At 38.9% G+C, this 18,519-nt stretch overlaps 2 protein-coding genes and 1 long non-coding RNA gene across 10 annotated transcripts in view; 2 read left to right on the forward strand and 1 right to left on the reverse strand.

The window, feature by feature from the left end:
* Positions 1-103: 103 nt before the first annotated feature.
* LOC122864898 (trypsin-3-like) lies at positions 104-5,734 on the forward strand. 2 transcript variants are annotated; one of them, XM_044172661.1, is made up of 5 exons: positions 104-1,059; positions 1,158-1,311; positions 2,563-2,816; positions 3,964-4,100; positions 5,380-5,734. In XM_044172661.1, exons 1-5 carry the CDS (start codon positions 1,020-1,022, stop codon positions 5,527-5,529), a joined length of 735 nt encoding a protein of 244 aa, XP_044028596.1. In that variant the 5' UTR covers positions 104-1,019; the 3' UTR covers positions 5,530-5,734. The 2 variants fall into 2 exon arrangements, with proteins under 2 accessions (XP_044028596.1, XP_044028598.1); XM_044172663.1 differs by lacking the exons at positions 104-1,059; positions 1,158-1,311 and adding an exon at positions 2,012-2,189.
* On the reverse strand, positions 5,580-13,915 carry LOC122864902 (40S ribosomal protein S19). Its single transcript, XM_044172669.1, has 6 exons — positions 13,775-13,915; positions 13,472-13,542; positions 8,465-8,565; positions 7,246-7,429; positions 7,108-7,162; positions 5,580-6,144 (listed from the first exon to the last, which is right to left on the reverse strand). Exons 2-6 carry the CDS (start codon positions 13,540-13,542, stop codon positions 6,097-6,099), a joined length of 459 nt encoding a protein of 152 aa, XP_044028604.1. The 5' UTR covers positions 13,775-13,915; the 3' UTR covers positions 5,580-6,096.
* The window catches only part of LOC122864903, a 32,318-nt gene continuing 26,697 nt past the window's right edge, over positions 12,899-18,519 (forward strand). The window contains exons 1-3 of one of the 7 annotated variants that reach the window (XR_006375345.1): positions 12,899-13,566; positions 14,203-14,300; positions 15,855-15,910. This is a non-coding gene — a long non-coding RNA (uncharacterized LOC122864903). Of the gene's footprint in view, positions 13,567-13,887; positions 14,012-14,202; positions 14,301-15,854; positions 15,911-16,597; positions 17,351-18,519 lie in introns of those variants that run through there. The other 6 variants (XR_006375341.1, XR_006375343.1, XR_006375339.1 and 3 more) reach the window with 6 other exon arrangements.

Genomic DNA, 18,519 nt, shown 5'->3' on the forward strand with positions numbered 1-18,519 from the left:
GTAAATATTAAATTAATTAAATTAAAATATCACTAGTGATTATTAAGTGAACATACATATATGTCCATGCAATACATCTTGATGTTGTTTTGACAGTCCTTTTTCCTGCAATAATGCAATATGATCACTGAACCAAAGAAAAATAAACCATCACAATGCAATCATGTTAAAGATTATACATATATACCCCATATGTGAGTAGATGTCAGTTGGGACTGGGCTGCTGGAAAGAAAGGCATATATATTAATATCAATATATATCGATCTTGTTAGTTAAACTGCTCACTACTCAAAAACAAAATCTGTAACTAGGGGTCACAAGTAAACACTGGTTTGTATTAGGGGGTCATAAGCACTCAGTTTAATGATAATCCGATTATCTACACCACTCGTTTCCAAGCTTTTTTACTTTTATAGCCAAATAATGCCTACTTACGACCCCTCATCACAGGTTGCATGTGTCCATAAGTTGTGAGCAGTTGAAGCAGAAATGTATATTTTAATCATCTTGTGATCCCTGAGATGTATCTTGTGTCCTGTCTGGAACAGTCTTATCAGGTTTTCTATGGATTACTGAGAAACCTCTTGAATGTTCCTGCAGCCCACTGCTGAGTTAAGACAAGTGACACCTGCAAACTCTGAAGTGCTATCAGGCATATCCACAGTTTAAGTAAGCTATTGTATTTCAATATATATCCTGACAAAAGTGCGGATATGAAAGCTTGAGTTCCACACTTACACCTGTGCATATTAGGCCTCACTGGGTTGAAATTACATAATTGCTGATTAAACAAGAGCACTGCTCAATCAGAAGTTGCCCTAAGTGGCCTGGGAGTTTTATCTCAGTTTTGACATCACTCAAGGTCTTGCTGTTGCCTTCAGCCATATGGCTCTTTCCCAGAACAGAGTTTTGTGTTTTACCTTCCTGACCTTGAGAAATTTGGGAACGTAAAGGGCAGAACAGGTGTATAAAAACAGTTACAGCGAGGACTTTCTCTTACATCCAGAGGGAAGTTACCATGAAGGCTGTGGTATTCCTGGCTTTGCTTGGAGCAGCGTGTAAGAGACTAAGCAAATTATATTTCTATTTGTATTTTTTTATTCATGGCAACGTTTAAGTATTTCTAGGTCATATTATACTTCACATGCTGTTTCAGTTGCTGCAGCTGAGGATGATAAGATTGTCGGAGGGTATGAGTGTCCCAGACACTCTGTTCCCTATCAGGTGTCTCTGAACGCTGGATACCACTTCTGCGGTGGATCCCTCATCTCCAGCCAGTGGGTGGTGTCTGCTGCTCACTGCTACAAGTCGTAAGTACAGTACAGGAAGTAAAATTTTGAAAGGCCACTTTGGTCAAAACTCCAATTGCAACCAGCTAATGTGCCCTGCAAGTTGTATTGAAGGATTTGTCTTAAATGCACAAGGTAAACCAGTTTCCAGTAAAGGCTGATTAAGCAATTGTGAAACTGTGAAAAAGATGAGATACCTTTGGTGTGACAAGAGTTACACAAAGGTAGCTACGTTGTGCCTAATGCCATGAAGAAACAACGTATCACCAGTGAAAGTTAAACATTCAGTCTCGATAGTAAGTACAACACGGTTAATTAATTTAGAAAAGATATAGACACAAATAGTCCACAAGAGTAAAAGTTAAAAAAAGTAAAACAGATAAAAGGTTAGCCCAACAGTAATTAACAGTTAATTAGGATGTTATTTTTGCAAAACATTAGCCCTAGACAGCTAGCTAGTATAATGGCTAGTTTGGTTAGCAGTAAACCAGGAGGAAAACTAACAAATTGCAACTCAACATTCACAGAACAGCTGTAATAGAAAGCGTACCAACAGATGATGCTCCAACAAAGATATCATATCAGGAGTAGATCGAAGATGCCTGTCAATATTTGCTTGATCTCAGATCTGACAAAATGGTGGATTAACAGTGTCAGTTAGCTAAACTGCTATGGAACTCTGCCAGTAGAGGTTGCTACTAGCAACAGAAGTTTCAACTGAAACTAACTGGTGTGAGCAGACCCACACACATGCAATAGTTACTTACAGACTTAAACTTCGACAATCTATTTAATCTGTTTAACACTTATAGGATTTAAAATACAACAAACGAGGCAGTTTAAAAATCATCAACTGCTCCTCTAACTTTTATCACTCAATAGATGCTCACTCTTCCCAAGTAAGACTAGCTCCATGTATGCTAAATGGGAGAATAAACAACACAATCTTCCTATTACAAATTCACGCACCCTTACTCAATTTAATACACTCACAGTTTTTGCCGCTACAGCCTTGCTTGGTCTGGTATGACCGGTGGCTTATGGTAGCTAATGTTAGCTAATGTCAGCAAACTTTAACTAGGCTATATATATAGCTTAGCTAATGCTTTGTAATTACATCCCCGAGTTAGGTCACTAACTATATGACTCTTCTCTATCTGGTATTTGTTACTTGTGGCCTACCTTTAAATATATACGATTAATACAGTATGCAGAAATCATTTTTAAGAAAACAGACTTTAAAAGCGTCTAACATTTTTATACCTCCACCAGTCGTGTCCAGGTCCGTCTTGGTGAGCACAACATCGCTGTGAACGAGGGCACAGAGCAGTGGATTGATGCCGCCAAGCTGATCAAGCACCCACAGTACAACAGCTACAACCTGAACAACGACATCATGCTGATCAAACTGAGCCGACCCGCCACCCTCAACAGCTACGTCCAGACCGTGGCCCTGCCCTCTCGCTGCCCCGTGGCCGACGAGAACTGCCTGGTGTCCGGATGGGGCAACACGTCCGCCAACGGCAGTGAGTATCTGAGTCTGAAAGCTGACAGAGAAAGGAGGGTGGAGAGAAGAGAGGTCAGTGTGGTCTCAAATGATGATGTAGGATGACTCAAGCATATTTGAGTTATTCAAAGAAAACAGACATGATTAACAGCTGCAACCCTGAACAGCCTTACCTTACCTCACCTTACCTTGTGACTGTGTGGATGTGAATGAGTCCTGATCACATAAGACAGGCCTAATAAGGCGAAACATTTGGTAATGATGTAAAATTAAAGAAGGCGGATAGTGTGCCATCAGACACCAGTTGGGTACAGGTGCAGCACAAAAAACATGATTATAGTATACAAAATGGTACTTGTTAAAAGGGCAACCCACCAATTTTACATATTAAGTCCTGTTTACTCAGGAGGAGTATTTCTCAGCTTTTATAATGTCTTTTGTGGCTCTAAAGAGAGATTTCCAAAGTGTGACAATGTCATCAGGGTTATTTGGCTTTGGACTTTTATATTTTTATTATATTTTTAACAAGGCCTGCATTACAAAGTGGAGGTGTTGTTTTTGTTTTTCACAAGTCCCCCCAACTTTATGGAAGTGCAATACTAAATAGCTGGAGTTTTAATTCATACATATCACACACTTTGGGTTAACTGAGGCCCAGTATACTGTGTGTTTTGTAACCGTACACTGTGACATGCAACTCTAGATCTCATAATTTAGTGCTCCAACAAATAAAATTTAAATAAATTGAAATTTATTGACTAGTTTCAATTATATTTCTGTTTAATCAATTAATTGTTCAGTCCATAAATTGTGAAAAAAATAGTGAAAAATTCCCAGAGTCCAATATGAAATATTCATATCACTTCTTTTGTTCGACCATTGGTTCCAAACCTAAATGTATTCAGTTCACAATGATATAAAAGAGAGGAAAGCAGCAAATCTTCACATTGGAGAAGTGGCAACCACCAAACGTTTGGCGTTTTTACTTGATAAATAACAGATTCATTAGCAAAAATTTATTTTCCATCGACAAATCAATTAATCAACTCTTCACTACATTACTCATATTATACTTAAAACCACATTATTTCCATGTTATACGGAGTAAATGTCGTATTTACATAATGGTAGGTGCAGTAACTGAGACTTGCCTTCCCGCTCCCCAGACAACTTTCCTGACAGGCTGCAGTGCCTGAGGCAGCCCATCATCGACGACAGGATGTGCAGGAACGCCTACCCCCACCTCTTCACAGAGAACATGGTTTGCTCCGGATTCATGCATGGAGGTGCCAGCAGCTGCCAAGTGAGTTGGACTAAACCACAGTGAACACACAGGGAGTCAGGTGGTGCATGAGTGTGCATCTCTTCCAGCAGTACAAAGAGTCCGTGACTCAGCACACAGTATAGCACTTATTTTTCACTGAGCCTCGAGTATACTTACTCCTTAAAATGCAAATTATGCATATATCCACTCTAATACCCTTTAATTAAAAACAGAGGGATACATTTTCAGTGTCACCACTTTTTTAATTACCATGACAGCACCGCCACTGCTGTGTCTGTATCACTGACTGCAGGAAGATGATGAAACAGTATTGCAAGAGACACGTTAACCCTCTGAACATGTTTCCTCATATAGTTTGTTTTTATGTTTTATGATCAATATGATTTTAATGAAGCTTGAGGAGATGAGAGAAAGGGTCTGGTAAAACCATAGTGGGAGGATAATGAATATGTAATGCTATGTCATTAAACAGTACATTTATATGAAATAGTAGAGAATTGTATTTCTATGAGTAATAGGCTCTGAACTCACAACCGTTTACACCATATACACATTATACAGCAAATATCTGTCAACATAGTGGTTATTATAGCACATAGGTGGTATTAGTATACCTTTGAGTAGAATTGGGTGTTATAATGATATACACCATGACACAATATAAAAGTGTCATCCATCTGAGCTTTTTCCATACCGTATATAGCTATTGGTAACTATCACTTTTAATATCTCTGGGTCTATTAGGTCATTGTGGGCAATGTTGCAAATCAATGTATAGGAGTGATTTATGGCAGTATTGGATTTACAGGGGTTTTGAATCTATGTGATGACTCGATTTGTTGGGTATTTAATTCACTGGATTAACTGAAAACAGGCATACGGATCTGATTATTTTATCTATAAACTGTTTCTCAATTGATTTTCCAGAAAATATACTATATTACAATATATATTGTTATATTTTTTACTTGTACTGTGAAAGAAAACTGTATTCATAACACCCACTCCTAGTTTTGAGCATCAACAGTAATGATAAGACAATACATTTTTCCTCATTAAAGAGTAACTTAACACCCCATGAAAATCTTGTTTTTGCTAAAGGGTTTAACTTCTCACCTTGCAGCAGTGACGTACAGGTGCACTCCATGACCCTGTGACATCACTGTTGGGTGGTTACAGGTGCAACAAAGCACTTTTCTGACTACACCCAAAGGTGAAACAGGCTTGAATGTGATCACTATGACCACTTACAGTAACATTTAAACCCCTGTTATTCTTCTTCTGCTTGTGTTTGCAGGGAGACTCTGGTGGTCCTCTGGTGTGTAATGGTCAGCTGCAGGGAGTCGTGTCCTGGGGTTATGACTGCGCCATGCAGGGACACCCCAGCGTCTACACCCGTGTGTGCCGCTACAACAGCTGGATCAGCACCGTCATGAGCAACAACTGAACAAACAGTCGCCCATACATCCAAGTGCAAGCTGACATTACAACACCATACTCAGTGCTCATACTCTGTTTATTTGGAACACCTTATGTATTATTGTGTCATTCATATACGTTTCATAAATAACATGTTTAGGCATAATATTCTGTAGCCAATAGTTAAGACAAAGAATTGGATAAATCAATAAAAATATACATTAGCATCTGCATTTGTTTTGTTTTTCTACACTGAGTTTCACAGTTGTTGGCAAAACAATATTAACATGCTCTTGCTTGGTAATACTGTATTCTCAGTGCTTCGGTGTCCATTCTGTGTTTTGCTGTCACAAGGCCACCACTGTCTTGAAATTCATAATGAATTTCAAACAAAAAACAAATCTAAAACTATTGCAAAACATCCATGTATAATATTTAATTCATACTTACTGTACTATAGACACATGCATCTCTAAATGCCTTTTGCACTTGCTTACTGTGGGCACTGGAGTGATATGGGAGACAAGCGAACTTGAGTAAATAAGCAGTAAGGCATTGCTGCATTTCACTTGTCTGGATTCTTTGCATGCATTCCTCAGATGGCGCTTTGTAAACTTCGCTGTTTCTTGTTTGCTGAGGCAACCTAAACGTACAAAGGAAAAGGCAGAGAGAGCAGAGGGGATAGTCATGCAACCATATCAAACAGGGAAGCATGTGCACTGGTCATAAAAATTATTCAGGGAAGGCATGACAATAAATATCTAACTTAACTACAGAAATACAAACATTACAACATAGTTTTAGTTTAATCATTGTCATTATGGCAATAATTGACAAGTGTGAGGAAGAGCCTTGTGCTCGAAAAGTCACTAGTTAAATAAATCCTTTCAATGTGTTTTAAAATGAACAAATACTTTCATTTAAATGTTATGAAAAATCATTAAAGAGTAATTTAACATTATATCCACTTTTTTGAGTTAGTAAATTATATTTATAGTCACTTTATTATACTATCAACTGAGTGCAATTGATTGTATGTGCAATCTGGATTTGAATACATTTTCTGAATATGCAAAAAGGGGGTATTTAAAGGGACAGTTCACCCCAAAATCAAAAATACATATTTTTCCTCTTACCTGTAGTGCTATTTATCTTTCAAGATTGTTTTGGTGTGAGTTGCTGAGTTTTTTTTAGATATCTGCCATGGAGATATATGCCTTTCTTGAATATAGTGGATAAGCTAGATAATCCACAGACCTTGTTGTGAGCAGTTTCATGTAGGAACTATCGGTAGAAAGAAAATAGTTCCTACATGAAACTGCTCACAACAAGGTCTGTGGATCTTGATTAACCGGGTCATGATTTCTGGTTCCATTATATTCAAAAAAGGCAGACATCTCTACAGCCAATATCTCCAAAACTCACACCAAAACATCTAGATGGACAAATTGCACTACAGGTAAGAAGAAAAACATGTATTTTGGATTTTGGGGTGAACTGTCCCTTTAAGCTAAAAAAGTGTTAGGTTGCTCTTTAAAGTATGATGTATTATTGACTTTCATCTCATTTAAGTTGTTACTGAAATACAGAGAGTCCAACAACCCACCTGACCAGCGATCCGATCCAGATCTCTCTGGCCCTGAGAGGTAAGTCTCCGTCCACTGTAACCACATGTTAAAAAACGCACATCTATCACTTGTTCAAATCAGAACATAGTCTTAAACACATTATCCCTCTCTCTCACCCATTTGGGTCCTTCTCCACCATCTTGAGGCCCTCCAGAGCTTGGAGGACCTTCCTCGCCACGTTCCTGGAGCCCACGCTGAAGTGGGCGGGGCATACACCGTTCCTTTGACGCCCTCCGTAGACCTTGATCATGGAGCCCACACCGACTCCTCCTCGCAGGTACAGGTGACGAGCTGTGGATGCTGGTGAGACGGACAAACAGTACACAGTATATGTTGCAATATATCCTTGTTTTATCATCAGAAACGCTCTTGACACGAAATCAAACATTCCAGCTTATCAAGTATGTGACACTTTTCTCTGCAGACTCTTGTGCTATTGTGGGTCAATATGCCTGAGTAGATAACATACACAGCAGCTGAAAAGGGATTGTGTGCATATGCTTTTATTGTATATATTGTACCAGTTATGGAAAATCTACTCATGATAGGACTGTCCAATAATACACAAGTGTGCATAATGATCACATGGATTCCTAAAATGGGGTCCAGAGACCAGCAGAAGTCCTTGAGATGATTACATGGGTTGTCTGGGAAAATGTAAATAATTTTAAGTATTAAGTATAAGTATTAAATTAAAGTTTTTAAAGTATTTCACTTCTTTAATGTTGGTAAAGTCAAAGTAGCTATACATATCACAATGCAGAGTTGTTTAATTTACTGTAAAATCATACTTAATCATTAGATGGGGTAGATGGGGGCCAGGAACCAAATTGTATAAAAGAGAGCTATTTAATAAAGATCTATATGTGGTTTCTGATGTGAAGGTTTGAGAACCACTGGTATAGTGCAAAAACTATCCCATATTATTATTGACATACAGGAAATGCTGAACAACATTTCATTTCACTCATCTAAGGCTGTAACTAAACAATATTTCCATTGCAGATTAATAAAGCAATTGTTTGTTTGGTTAACTGTTTTGTCTATATAATGTAAGAAAAGACCAAGAGTCCAAGATGTCATCCAATCATCCATCACTGTGTCTGAGCGCCCCCACAGGGATAGTTTGAGATAAAAAAAGAAGCTGCAAATCCGAACATTAGAGAAGCTGCAACCTACAGATTTTTAGCTTTTATATTTGGTAAAATACTTTAAAAAGAATAATCAATAATTAAAATGTCAATACATTTTCTGCCAACTAATCAATGAATCGACTTATCGTTTCAGCTGCAGCAAAGGAATTGATATATGGGAAACACTTCCAGTGCAACCAACCTGCTCTGGTGTAAAACCAGTTGTCATCACAGGGAGCCAGCTCCTTGTGCCTGGCAAGCTTCACAGTGTCAACCCATTCTGGGACTTTCAGTTTGCCAGACCTGAAAAAGCAATTATCAGTTGATGTGATGAATCAACTGATTGGACTGTTTCCTCAAACAACATAAGGCACAGGATAATGGGATTCATTCAACACATATGTATTATGTATCATGTCCTTATTACTGTGTGGGTACCTGCCTCGTAGCGGAGCTAGCGGCTCTGTTGTGTGTGTCAGTGGGGGAGTGCCAGTACATAGCCTTTGCCATGCTGTTTGTCACGGTCTGTTCGTCAGACCTAAATGTGGCCAATGTGTTGTGTTTACTGCTCCACTGGCGCTTGTGAAGGCTTGCTAGCATTACCACCAGCTATGTATGAGAGGCAAACTGGAGCTTTGGTTAGGTCAGCCAGTGTTCTACTTTTCATACTTTGTGCAGCAGCTGACTTACGAAATAGACCTAAGATTCTTGTCTATTACGTCACGGTTAGGGAGGGGCCACAGAATTTGGCTTAACTGAATTTTCATATCCAAGCAGATAGAAGTTAATTTGCTAATAATGATAAAATTAGTTTTTTTTTGTTATTGTGGCAGCAATACGCTGCTATATATATCAGAAAAAAGAAAATTATTTTATGTCTATTGCATTTGACAAAGTTCCTTGCAATGGTGGGAAGGTGTACCGTCAGTGCTTTGGAAGCTAGCAGTAATGTGCACAATTAACATCACTGCATGCAAATGATAACAATTTTGTGTTCTTAGGTCACATATTTACAGTTGGAAACATGCAGTTTATTTAAAAAAATAGTAAAGATCCAATGCATTCTCAACTGTAACTGAAGGTCGATAAATTTGGTCAAATTTGTGACCATATACAATCGCTATGACCATGGGCCATTGCTTTTTAGCAAGATTGCTTTTCAGGTAATAGCTTCAAAATCGACAGCAATGGGAAGAGTAACGTTAGCTAGCAGCGTGAATCAGATAAAAACCTGCAATCAACAGATGGCATATCTCACCTTAAAAAAATCCTCTGTAAGATTGTAGCTTAATTTTTCATAAAAATATTGATTCATCAGACAACCTGTAAAGTGAAAGTATGCGTTTATTGTTGCTGTGATGGCTGTTTAAATTTGCGACCGCCAAGAAAACCTGGCTGCAGACAAGATGTTGGATGTCAACCACGATGGTCCAAGAAGTCACATGACATCAATTGCCGGAAGTGGTATCCTTTTTTGTTGCTTTAGGAGCAGTGTGTAGGATTTAGTGGCATTTAGTGGTGAAATTGCAGTTTGCAGCCATTTGAATAACTAACTCGCCTCACCCTCCCCTTCCAAGCATGTAGGAGAAACCACTGTGGCCACAAAAATCGTGGAAAACACGAAAGGACCTATCTAGAGCCAGTATTTGGTTTGTCCATTCTGGGCTACTGTAGAAACATGGCAGTGCAACATGGCGGCCTCCGTGGAAGGGGACCTGCTCCCTCTGTAGCAAGCCCCCAGGAATTGCGCCGGGCTTTGAAGTCAATTTGGCATAGTGGCCAAACCATGGAATTATAACTTCCGGGTCTGTCACATGATGCTCACTGGCCCCACAAGACTTTTCCCCATAGACTTACATTGTAAAAGGAGCAGCTGTAAAATGGTGGATACATTTTTTTAGTGTCACAACCCCCACAAAATGACTTACTTTACAGTCAGAATTTGATCCATTCGGTCCAATAACATTTTGAAAGTCTAGAAGAACCACACAATTAAATCATTTTATCCCCAATCAAGTTAGCTAAACCAGAAGTTAGCCGGCTCGTGTAGACCCAATCCCACCGAGGTAGGCAGGGTTAAAGGAAACGCTAGTGCGCTTGCTCCTGTGGGGCTGCACAATGCAGAAACTATAGGAGGATCTGGGTCATTTTATACCGGGAAGTCGAACCTTTCTGGCTTCATGCGCCACTGAGCAGCTTTCATAGGAATGAACTGGGTCCCACCTCTGACGCTGTACCCAGTTCTCTATATACATCCATGCTCTGTAGATATAAAGAGCTTATTCTAAGGTAATGAAAACACAACGATTCTTATTTTCAGATGATTATACACTTATGAAAACATACTTATGAATAGTATTGCCATATTCTGCAAATAGATCCCCCTAAATCTTAATCTTAAACCTTTCAATAACAGAATTAGAATTTTTTTTTTTTGAAGGAACAACTGAAGGCAGGGGGATTTTCCTGCCTTTTCCATTATCTCTGGTCTATTTTAAATATTTATTTGAAACAATAAAAGTAGTTTTCTTGATTTATTGATTTTGTACACACCAAATTCTAACAGATGGAAAGTTTGTATAACCTGACCCATTTTGCTCACTTATAACTAGTTTGTTTAATGTGAGTGTGTAAAATAATCAATGACCATATAAGATCACACACTGTGTAACTTAAACAATTCGCAATGGATAATGGATTATTTTACTGCTAAGCTACTATTGCTACTATTAAACTACTGTTAAACTGCTAAACTACTGTTTACCAGACTGAAGCTCAACATAGACTGCATGGGTCAAAGTATGTGGACACCTGAATATTCAACTCATATGTGATAGCTGAACATGTAAATCCAAAACCATGGGCCTTACCAAAAGTAAACAAATATGTGGACAGGAGAGTCTACTCACTTCTGGCAATGTAGTGTAGTCATATCATAATATAACACCTTTGCAAGTACTCCTTCTGACCCTGCTAATCGGTAGGTCACGTGATGACATTATACCTCAGTAAGCAGTCATGTAAATTATTAGCTACATCAAAATTCCCGTAAAGATATGCAACAATATAAAGCTTATGCCAAGTGTGTAAATGTATGTGTAAATATTTCTCTGGCTACTTTTACAAGTATCTCTTCATTCTCTAAAAAATGAAAAAGGCCTCATCTGGAGGCATGCATAATGCACATTCTGTGGAACCTATCTATCTATCTATCTATCTATCTATCTATCTATCTATCTATCTATCTATCTATCTATCTATCTATCTATCTATCTATCTATCTATCTATCTATCTATCTATCTATCTATCTATCTATCTATCTATCTATCTATCACTCATTTTAAGCTTTAAACTGGCTGAAGCCCTCGCAGGTCTCCAGGACTCTGACTGTCACCTGGAACCTGGAAAACACAAAGCATTAATTAGCACAAGGCAGAATACTTTGTACAATTTCTTATTAGGTCACACTGTTTGTTGTATAAAGGGCTGCATTATCTGTAGCTATCAAACAGCTGCTATGGCTTGAGCCTTCCTTAACTCCAGCTAACTTATGCTGCATTTTCAGACAGGAGCATTTAATGGTTTGATTATTAAAAGTTGGTATTTTACCTGTTCCAAATATCACCATGCATTCACTTCTTGTTAAAGTACAGACTCCAGCACTGTCTTCTTCTTCCTCCTCCTCTTACACATACATTGTCTATATCCTGTATACGACTGACCATTGTGGTTGACGCCTGCCATCTTGTCTGCAGCCATGTCCACCGCTTCCGGGTGTCCGTGTCGTTTAGGAAAGGAAGGAAACTGCAAAGTTTGAGTTCTGCCTCAGCATCCCTGCTGACTCCGAGGCCGTTACTGTGATTTCTCACATTTACTATAGCCCACATACAGTATATATTCCCACATTTTCATTGCAAATTCCTTGTCTCCTGACTTTGTTTGTGACTATTTTGGTTCAATACACTTTATAGTTACTATTTATGTTGGTAATTTTAAGTAGATACTCATAATGTCTCTACACTCAATAAAGTTAATCTTATCTGATCTCATCTATAAACATTAAAAAGAGACGACAACACTACAATACTTATGTTAAAAGATAGTCAGCCAAATGTGCTTACACTCCTTATATCCCAATTATGAAACAGGCCTGTGCCTGCATGATCTCAGCCACAGGAATGAGAACATCACACAACGAGTAACTTGATACAATGCAAACATCATGTGCTGTAGTAGGCTACATCAAAGAGAATGACACCCTTTTTTAAAAAGTACAGAACTATCTGCAGTAAAATTTAACTAAAATGAAATTGACCAATTTCTCTGAAATGTCTATTGTTTATCATTTATTTATTTTGAAACCTCATACTGATGTCACACTATAAGACTAGTTTGCTGTGTTTCAGATACTGTTGCACCATGTAGGGTTTGCTTTAGTTTCTGTTAAAAAATGTTTTAAATGTCTACTTCATCAATATCTGATATTATATATATATATATATATATATATATATATATATATATATATATATGAGTGCCCAAGTCTAAGGAGACCCAATATGTTTGAAATTAGATAAATAAATAAGTGATTATGAAATCATATGAATAAATACAGACAGTATTTGCAGGTCATTTTTATTTCACTCAAGCAGTTTCTATTTCATAAAAACATTTTTCTCAATGACTTATATTTCAGAAACAAATGTCATCACAAAGTCTTTATCTGTCAATCTAAACTAGCTGAAGTTGTTTATGAGACTGGTTGTTTTCTTTGGTCCAAATGTTTGTTTATTCAAATCAAGTCTGTGATTCAAATTAAATAAAATACACTTGTCTGCATTTATTCACATAATTCATATAATGAGTTTGGTGGCCTTACTATAGATTATGCTAAGTTTTTACATCTCTTGTAGCTATCAGATTTTCTGTGGTATCTATCTTTATTTATAGTGGCTCTACAGTGCACTGTTAATTCAATAAATAAAACAGTAATGACACTGTTTTATATAATTGACACTTGTTGTAAATGAGGAAATTAATAACTCCAGCTTTAAATAAATAAAACTACAAAGTAGTTTCTCATTACATTAAGGTCACCTGTTATTTATGAGCCCCTGTCCTTCATTTACATACACCATCAGCCTTGTGTGATTGACAGGTGGATATCAGCCAGTCATGCAGTGTAGGCTGGTTTTGAGCCTTACTTACTTTTTGAGGAAAGCTGACAAAGCCCTGACAAACTCCTGCTGGTTGACATCTTTCACCGTGACACTGGGCATCTAAAAGACAAATTGGAGTCAAAGGTGAGCTTAAAATTGTTCACAGAGTTGCTTAAGGAGCCAAAATGCACGGCCCGCCGCAGCCGTTGGAACGGTTGGAACATTTTTGCTAACGTTAGCTGCTAGCTAGCTACAGTAACTAAGGTTAACTGATAGCACGCAAGACATAACGCCTCTGACAGTTACCCATACATACAGCTCTCATATTATCCAGTAATAACGCATATCTTACTTTTCATATACCCTACAAAGCCGACAGTCAGGTGGTCAGGTTTGGGATGCAGTTTAGCCCCAGTTTAGCCGATGTTAGCTAATGCGGTGAAGCAGTTAAAGTAAGGATGCTGAGGAGGGAGGGAGGCAGACTGCCCTCATTTGGAAGGGATGATACCGTATCTGGAATTGACCTCGCTAGTAGCTTCAAATTTCTGCTTAACTCAGCCCTTAAACCAAATGAACTCAAACACTAACGGTAATATTCTCCATGTTTATTTTAATCACACGGTATTCCTCGTGTATGTGTCAAATTGATGGTTAAACAATGTTGAAAACGAGCTTTTTCACCGTGATGATGATGTGTGAGCTATCCCCGTTGAATCCCAGCAGAGGGTAGTGTTGTGGCACCGTTTTCCACATCTCTAGCCCATTTCTCTGTTTTGTCAGACCGAAAAGGTTTTCAAGAAGTGTGCTGCAGTCAGCAGGCGAGGAGAAAGCACCTCAGTGAGGAAGACACCACCAGTGGAGGATTAGTAACCCTTTAGGTTAGTCTATTTTTTTTAACCATTTTGCTGTTTGCAAAGACAGCCAATATGTTGCTTTTATTTGTCTTTTATATGCTGAATAGAGCTTACTCTCCTTTTAGACTGATGCAGGGAATGTATAAAATAGGCTTATGGCCTAAAAGAAATTCAGAAGTTACTGTATAATACATTTGAAAGGATGACCATGAGATAACGGTTTTCATAAAATGTAATTGCTTTCTTTCATCATTGGTGGCTGTTTGCCGCAATCTTTTTAGATACAGGGTAGTGTTTGCCAAAGTAATTGCTGCCCTTGGAAAACAAAGCAGTATACAGTATTTTATAAAACTCTCATTCCTGGCACAAATGTAGTTTTGTATAAAGACAGCATACAGAGAAAGACTCCTAACCAGGGCGACCAGCTTTTCAGCACATTTCTCTCTTGACCTCCTATGGCCTGCCTCCCTTCTTCACTATTCGCACCTCTTTGCTTTAATCCCTGACATAATATTAGTTAAAGTAATGACATTTATATCTCAAAGCTTCATTTATTCATGCCACCCTCTACCTACCTGTAACAATGTCTGCGGGCACTCTGTGAACTGAATTCAAATTCGCCATAGCTGCAAAATTTGTTTTTACATGAGTTAATTTCAAAAACCTTTCAAGTTCACAGTATCTAAGTTAGAAACCTTTGTACTCTAGTGTATAAAATGTAAAAAAATAATGGAAAATGCCAATTACAGGTTACCAGAGATCAAGATTTTCTTGCTTATTCTGACATGTAGCCACTAAACCTAATCATCATTCTATAGTGATATGAAACACAGAAAGCTAGCATTTTTTTACTATGACCAGCAAATGTTAACTTGATAATTGAATGAAATGATTAATTGTTTATCAGAAATATAAGGTTTAAATTTTCAGTGGATGTACTATTTTCTTTAGCATTAAAAGATACCCACAATTATCTACAAATACAGTCTGTGCCAAGTCTGATGTGTGCAAGTTATGATTACAGGCTTGCACGGAAGTTTAAAATAAATGTGACAGGAAGATGTATTTAAAGCTGAAATTAGTCAATTAATTGATTTGTCAGTTGACAAAAAATACTTCAATTCATTGTTTAAGTTGTGTCATTTCTGGTAAAAAAAACCAAAAAAACCAAACATGTGCTTCTTAAATGTGAGGATTTGCTGCGTTTCTCTGTCTCATTCCATTGTAAATTGAATCCCTTTGGGATTTTACTCGTCATTTCAAAAACGTAAGCAGGCTGAAGGCATCACTTTTTGGCTCTGGTAGCTTGAGATAAGACCTTTTCATTATTTGTGACATATTTAGACTAAACGATTAATCAAGAAAATAATAGTGGGATTAATAAATTATGAACAACCAATCATTCCTTACAGCACTCATTTTATTGTATATTGTCTCCAAAGCATTGCTTAATTTTTAATAGGTTGTCAGAAGTGTAGTTTGACACTATAACACTGCTGAAAATACAGAAAATCCAGCCGTTACAATTATTTCTTTCCTTGCCCCCAAATAGTCATGTACTTCTTTTCTGGTATGTAGGCTAACATCATATGCGGATTACCAACAGCGTGTGAAACACTGCATCCAAAGCCAAGGTAGATGAATATGTGTTTACAAATGTGCAGACATGTTCATACACACTCACACACACAAACACAGAGCAGCCCTGTGCTTTCTGTGTCTGCCTGTCTAAGCTTCTTCCCCTCCCCCCCTCTCAACATCTCTCTCCCCTTTTTTGTCCCCCTCGCCCTCTCCTTTTCCCTCCCGCTCGCTCACTTCTGCCTGCTAGCACTATTTCAAGCCTCTGCCTAGGAGAGAGAGAGAGAGGCAGAGACACACAGATGCGCAGTTAGAGAGAGAGGGGAGGGGAAAGCAGACAGGATTTAGAGTTCAAGTGCACGTGCAGAAAATAGGCTGAATAGAGGAGAGTCAGAGCAGAAAGGAAACCAGGAAAAGGAATGGCAGGGGCGGGAGACAAAGCACACAGTAGCGCCTTCTCTTCTTCTTTCTTCCTCTCTGTTTTCTTCTCACAGAAAGAGAAGGTATTAGCCTTTGAACAGAGGGGTAAAAAAAAATGAAAAGCACTAAATTCGAATACCGTGAGCGTAAAAAAGAAAAAAAATGTATTCCTATTCCTGCCCCCTCCTCTTTCCTCTCCCCACCGACACACTCCTCCTCTCTCCCTCCCTCTTGGATATTTCTCCATGAACCCCCAGTCTCTCTCTCTCTCTCTCTCTCTCTCTCTCTCTCTCTCCTTTCTGCCTCTCCTTTCTCTCCCCTCCCACCTCTTCACACACACACACATACATGCACACACCCCAGAGTCCTTCCCACTCCTTCCCCTCACGCGCTTACTATCCACTTTCACGGGAGACCGACCGCAAAGAGCTTGTTTTATTTTTCTTCTTTTTCTTTTTCTTGCCAGTCTTTGCTTTTGGTTATGTCCTCATGTACGGAGGCACCATCACGCATACGCTTTACCCTTACTATGCGTGGCGCCCCTGAAAAATGCAGGCCATGGATTGTCCCTGCGTTAGACTGAATACCACAAACCGCTTGTCCTTTTCCTGAAAACATTTTTTTCTGCAGTATTTTTTTAGAGAGCTCCACTTCTGTTTAGAAACCTCTTTTAAAATCTTATCTGTATTCTGAAGCGGGAGCTTAGGGTTGAAGCAAAGGAAAAGTGTCAGATGAATGGACAGATGAAGGGGACAGAGGCAAAGAATGAGGGGAAAATGGAGAGCATGGTCTGCGGGAGAAAGCGAGAAAGAGAGAGGAGAAAGAATACCGGCACTGGCAAGAAAAACAGGAGGGGGAAGAGAGAAGAAGGGGGACCAGTAGAGGATAGACTTAGGAAGGAGGGACGGCTAGATAGGAATTGGCAAAATTGCGGGAAAAAGGAGAAAAAACAAAACTCCAGAATGAGAAGAAACTGGACTTCACTCCAAACTCCGGCTCACACTCTCTGGTCGCCTTTCATTTTTGTTTTTTGACATGATTTTTCATCACTTCTCCGGTCACCCTCTCATTCATCTGTGAGTATACTGTATGTACATGTCCTTTTCCTTTCCCATACATGCATCCTCTCTGCTTTTCCTTCTTTCTTTAAAGGGTTCTCCTCTCCCCCGCCTTGCCTTCACTTAATTTTTCAACTCTCCTCTCTTTTTTTTGTTTGAAAAATGTGTTCCCTAGGCTGCTAATCCCCCCATCCTGTTCGTCTATCCCATCTCGCGCTCCACCTCTTTCACTGTCTTTCTCTCTTTCCTCCTTCAGCTCCTCTTTATCATGGGTTATCGCTGTTCTCCTTGAAGGATTACCTCTGCTCACATTTAGATGAGGGCTTTGGAAAGGGATCACTGAAGTGCGGCCAGTTTTAGGGGGCCCATGCATGGGAGGCTAACACATGAAGGAGGCAGGGTGTGTGCATTTGTGTGTATTTCTATCTGTTTTAGTCATGTGTATCTGTGCGTCTGTGCATGCGTGTTAGTATGTTGGGGTGTGATTTAGAGTTAACGGAGCCGGCAGTGGCGGATGGTCACTCCCGCTTACGCATGTGTGGATGCGCACGTACGTTTCATGTTTCATATTCATGAAATGATTGTGCAATGTTGTTAGCTATAAAATGCACAGAAATGAAAGATGAATTGTTATAATGAGGCGAAACGGAGAGGTGAAAATACTGTAAGTACTGCGGGATTTCTTCTTCTTCTCTCATTGCATATTTCACTCCTCCCATGGTTCTCCCCCTTTTTCTATCCCATCCGTTCATCCGGGTATCCCCAATCTATCTTTTAGTCTGCCTGTAAAGAAAAAACCCACAGTCCAAGATGTGGTTCGGTATCAACAAAAGATAAGGGTGGATTTATTCCAGGGTGTAAACTAAGTAACAAACTGGAGTCAGTTTGAATGAGTTTTTTTCATTTTTATAACCTGCGCATTTGGGCGAGATTACTTCTGTTTGATGTGGCGAAGTTACAGGTGAAGACGGAGGCTTTGGTGCAAATTACTGCATATCTGCGATGTAAAGATGTCGACAGTAGTGGATTACATTAATGCATTATTGTACTGTAAGTACAGTGGGCCTAACGCTGGACAGTAGAGGCATATGATATATAACACAAGTCTGCTATCATCCATTTGCAGTCCATCTGCTGTAACCTCCATCGAGTATACCTTTTTCTCCTGCGGTATCAGCCTCAGATAT

Source organism: Siniperca chuatsi, linkage group LG17 (assembly GCF_020085105.1).
Source record: "Siniperca chuatsi isolate FFG_IHB_CAS linkage group LG17, ASM2008510v1, whole genome shotgun sequence".
In the NCBI taxonomy this organism is placed as follows: domain Eukaryota; kingdom Metazoa; phylum Chordata; class Actinopteri; order Centrarchiformes; family Sinipercidae; genus Siniperca; species Siniperca chuatsi.

Bases quoted from the DNA above. Each gene is read 5' to 3' on its own strand.
- LOC122864898 (XM_044172661.1), top strand. From the start codon at position 1,020: ATGAAGGCTGTGGTATTCCTGGCTTTGCTTGGAGCAGCGT. The intron at 2,817-3,963 runs GTGAGTATCTGA...CCCGCTCCCCAG, and splicing joins CAACACGTCCGCCAACGGCA to ACAACTTTCCTGACAGGCTG. The intron at 4,101-5,379 runs GTGAGTTGGACT...TTGTGTTTGCAG, and splicing joins GAGGTGCCAGCAGCTGCCAA to GGAGACTCTGGTGGTCCTCT.
- LOC122864902 (XM_044172669.1), bottom strand. From the start codon at position 13,542: ATGCCCAGTGTCACGGTGAAAGATGTCAACCAGCAGGAGTTTGTCAGG. The intron at 7,430-8,464 runs GTTGGTTGCACT...CCGTCTCACCAG, and splicing joins CTGGTTTTACACCAGAGCAG to CATCCACAGCTCGTCACCTG. The intron at 6,145-7,107 runs GTGGGTTGTTGG...TTGTACGTTTAG, and splicing joins TGGATCGGATCGCTGGTCAG to GTTGCCTCAGCAAACAAGAA.